Source organism: Phaethon lepturus, unplaced genomic scaffold (assembly GCF_000687285.1).
Source record: "Phaethon lepturus isolate BGI_N335 unplaced genomic scaffold, ASM68728v1 scaffold10456, whole genome shotgun sequence".
Classification (NCBI taxonomy): Eukaryota; Metazoa; Chordata; class Aves; order Phaethontiformes; family Phaethontidae; genus Phaethon; species Phaethon lepturus.
Window position 1 is genome coordinate 52931 of NW_010544095.1, and position 4054 is coordinate 56984.

Below are 4054 nucleotides of genomic sequence, written 5' to 3' on the forward strand. Positions count from 1 at the left end.
GTAATGAGGCTGAGAGGAAGTCTGGGTTGGATCAGATTAAAGGAGCTTTACAGTTAGGTATGGCTACGTTTGTTTCCATGCGCATTGCTCTGCTCTATATAATGTGCGATAAGTGTGAAGATAACACCAGTGTTTATGTTGTATTCAGGGCTGGAAAACTTAAACTGAGGAAAAAAAAAATTTACATGCTGTTTTTGTCAAGTACTTAGAAACTGGTTTGGGGTCGTGATTTTTCTTTAACGCTTTTACTTACATTGGCCTATTTAAATGGGGAAAATGGTTTTAGAAATAGTGGCAGAATTTGTTGTTCTGTTGTGGTGTGGATGCAGAAGTAGCTTGGAATAATAGTTTGGGAAAAAATTATCAACATGCATTTTTTGGCTATGACTGTATCAATGCAAAACTTGTGGGAAAGTCACAGTAAGAGCAAAGTAAGAATTCTGAGCCCTAATGAGAAGCATACAAGTGTCTCTCAGGAAAACTCCACTCCCTATCTATTAGCCTGACTGAAAGAATGTTTAAGTAATTACATAGCTCATCTGCTTATGATGTTAATGAGAATAAGAACTTATTGCAAGTGGCTGGGGAAAATAACTAGCACTCCCTTTTGTCTGTCAGGAATGGTTGATATAGCAAGACAAACTGTGGAATTCCTCTACGAGGAAAACGGTGGCATCCCAAGAGACCTCTACCTTCCCACTATCGAGGATATCAAAGATGAAGCAAACAAATTTACAATTGATAAAGTACGAAAAGGTAACGTCAGCAAAACATTCTCTTGAGGAGAAAATGAAAGCTAAGGAGCTCTAGTACTTGGGATCTACTGTATAAACTGTCAGTCTGAGGAAAATGCTGTACCTTAAAAATAGTATTGTCCCTTTCCATCCAGGTCTCACAGTGGTAACTCGCTCTCCTGACAGTAACAACGTTACCAGTAGTGCTGTTGGAACAGCTTTACCCAAGTTTGCTATTCGTGGGATGCTGAAGACATTTGGTCTTCATGGTGTCGTTCTGGATGTTGATTCAGTGAGTAAAGATACATCGGGAGGGTTTTGAATGCATCGGCATCACACATCTGTGAGCAAATATGACTAAGTGTCCTACACTGCTTAGAAGGCTGGTTTGGTTCTCTTTTTGAAGGAAAAAAAATTCATCATTACTGTGTTTATTGACAGTGTTGGTTTTGGTGTTGCAGGTAAATGAATTGGTACAAGTAGAGACATATCTCAGAAGTGAAGGAGTTCTGGTAAGGTACTGGTATCCTATTGACATGTTAGAAAGGCCACCTGCTGGTTATAGGAGGACTGCAACAAATGGGTTGGTTACCCTGGATAATACCAACATCCAAATTCACAGGTAAAAAGAAAAAGGAAATGTGGTTAGAAGTCATTTGTATTAGCTGACTTGATCTGTAGCATTTCCTATAGTATAATTATTTACTGCAACCTTGTTTTGAGCGGTAGTAAACTTCTGAATCTTATTATAGTTGTTGGATTAAAGCTGACAAAGATTCATTAAATCTTCATGGTTTAATGGGTAGTGGGGTTTTGATTTTTTTGTAATAAAGGAAATTGGTTATAGTTATCTTGTTGGAAGGATTTTACTTAGTCACGGGAAGGTGTTTTTATACACACTGGTCTCACGGGTACCTTCGGTGAAGCTTAGGTTTCTTGTACCATCAGTCAGTTGCTATCTAAAAGCTCAAGAACTCTTGACTGACTTTGTGGAGAGCTGGCTTCTAATTCTGGTGCCTTAATTTGGTACCAGACTTAGGTGATCTGAGTGCTATCTTAAGTGAATAAGAAAGATTTGGGTCTACTTGAACCTTTTAAATAAGAATAAGTTAGGTATATATGTTTGGATTCAGGGGCAGGTTGGTGGATATGATTTATTTTAAGCGTGGTGAAGCAATTTTATGTTTTGATGTTTGTGTCTTTCTAGAGAGCTTTTACGAAGTGAAGCTTCTCTGGCCAAGCTATATTGCCGCATGGCTCTCCTCAATATTTTTGCCCCCAAATCTCCACATATGTTTACACGGCTGTTTCATATTCCTGCTATCCGTGATATCACTCTGGAGCACCTGCAGTTGCTATCCAACCAACTTCTTGCACCACCTCTTCCTGGTAAACAGCTCTTTTTTTTTTTGTACAGTAGTTTTCTGGGGACAAAAAAAACCTAACTAATTTGGCACTTTACTGATTAATTAGTTACTAATGATAGTATTTGAAAAAGTGTCTCGATGGACTCCTGACCTTAGCGATAGGGTCCTAAACTGAAATTCTTGATAATGATCTTATTAAAAGTGTTCAAGATAGTTCAGAGTCCCTCCTAAGATTACGTTCAGTGTCCTTCTGTGCCTTTATCATTGGTGGTCTTCTGTTTATTAGGGGGCGGGGGGAGTATCCATATGGGATACCTGTAAGGAACTGAGAATGTTTTATAGTTCAAATCCAGGGTAGTAAAACTAAATGCCAGTTGGGTCTCACACTTTTCAAAATTCAACTCTTCTTCATTTCACAAAATGGTTTGTCCTTTTCCTACTGGAATCACAGATCTGGTTAGAGAATGTATGTGCTGAATCATGGAAAAGAATCTTTGGCTAATTCAAGTGAGTGTTAACACAGACAATTATCGTGACAAAGCTATTCTGCATGCAAAGAAATGTGTGTAACGTGGCTGTAGCATAAGGAGGAAGCGCTAAATATAGGCTATTAAAAATTGAAAATAATTATTTACCATTGGAAAGAGTCCTGTTTCCTCCTCCAATTACTTTGAAACTTGGCTACCTCTAACAGATGCCGCATTGTAAAAGATCCTTTTGCAGAGTACAGCACTACTTTGCATGGCTTTGAGAATAATTTTACAAGCTTTTATTTATTTTTTCCTCTTTAAAATATGTCTAATTCAAGTCCTGCTAATACATACAGTTTCCAAACTGGCATTCTGGTGAATTGCCCACCCCTTTCTGTACTGCACTTTGTCTTTCTTTGACTTTTCCCATTAGCTCCAGAATGACAGCCATGAGACTGTCAGGGCTTGTCACCCACTCGAGGTCACCCAAAAGCTATCTTGTTCATTTATGGGGAAAGCTGGAGAACAGATAAAGCTGCTTTCACCTCACCTAGAATGAGTGGGGAAGAGAGTGCTTCTGCTCACTTGTCATTGTACTTACGCAATAAATTGAAATATGGGGCAAAGTGAGGCAGCTGTGAACCCACAGCTCTGTGTATGTATGGCAGGCCTCCGTAAGGGTTGGCTTAAGGCAGATGAAGAATACAGCTGGCATTGAGAGGGTCATCCCATCTGCAACCAACCATGTCAGGGGTGCAAGTTTGGTCTTGGGAGGATCCTTTCTACTCCTGACCTTTGGCAGGAGGTTTGCACTTGCTCAAGAGTGACAGCAGAGGCTTGTAATCTTGCAAGTGTTTTAAAACTTCTCTTTCCACTGTCTGTTTCACAGGCTTCATAAACATGTAGCAGTGACCTCCAAATTTGTCTTACCTTACTTGTTATTACAGATGGAACAATCAGTTCAAGTTCTATTCTTTTGGCCCAGTCCCTGCAACACTGCATCCATTCCCAGAACTGTGCCGCCACAGACCTCTTCTACCAGGGCAATTCACAAGCCATCAGAGAGTGGCTTACTGTTGCCATTACTCGGACACTGCATCAAGGAGAGGAAAGTCTGTTGGACCTCACTAAACAGATCTGCTCCTTTTTGCAGGTAAAATATTCAGTAATGGTTTATGAGCAGTGTTTGTTTTTCTTTCTAAGGAGCCCTTGCTTTGGGTGTGATTCTGACTTCCATAATACTGTCCATCACACTGAATTATTTCTCTGGGTGGATTGTATTTGTGTTCTAGTGGGCACGCTGAAAGCACAAGCAATAGCAATACTCTAGATCATACTAAAATGAAGTGGCGTCACACTGTGTCGTTATTTACAATGCTATATCTTATTTTAAAAAAGAAGAGGAAAATGGTTTGCTGCTGCTGCTTGGGGTCTTTCATTATGAAATGCTGTGTTACAGATGGCACCAGAGCAGTTTCCTGCT

At 39.8% G+C, this 4054-nt stretch overlaps 1 protein-coding gene across 1 annotated transcript in view; it reads left to right on the forward strand.

The window, feature by feature from the left end:
* Positions 1–4054, forward strand: part of HECTD4 (HECT domain containing E3 ubiquitin protein ligase 4) — a 62909-nt gene that overhangs the window by 41158 nt on the left and 17697 nt on the right. Inside the window, exons 51-57 of the mRNA XM_010288555.1 lie at positions 1–57; positions 619–756; positions 890–1026; positions 1196–1356; positions 1942–2123; positions 3519–3724; positions 4031–4054. The exon at positions 1–57 is cut by the window's left edge and continues 82 nt beyond it; the exon at positions 4031–4054 is cut by the window's right edge and continues 134 nt beyond it. Coding sequence (XP_010286857.1) covers positions 1–57; positions 619–756; positions 890–1026; positions 1196–1356; positions 1942–2123; positions 3519–3724; positions 4031–4054 — 905 coding nt within the window. The remainder of the gene's footprint in view (positions 58–618; positions 757–889; positions 1027–1195; positions 1357–1941; positions 2124–3518; positions 3725–4030) is intronic.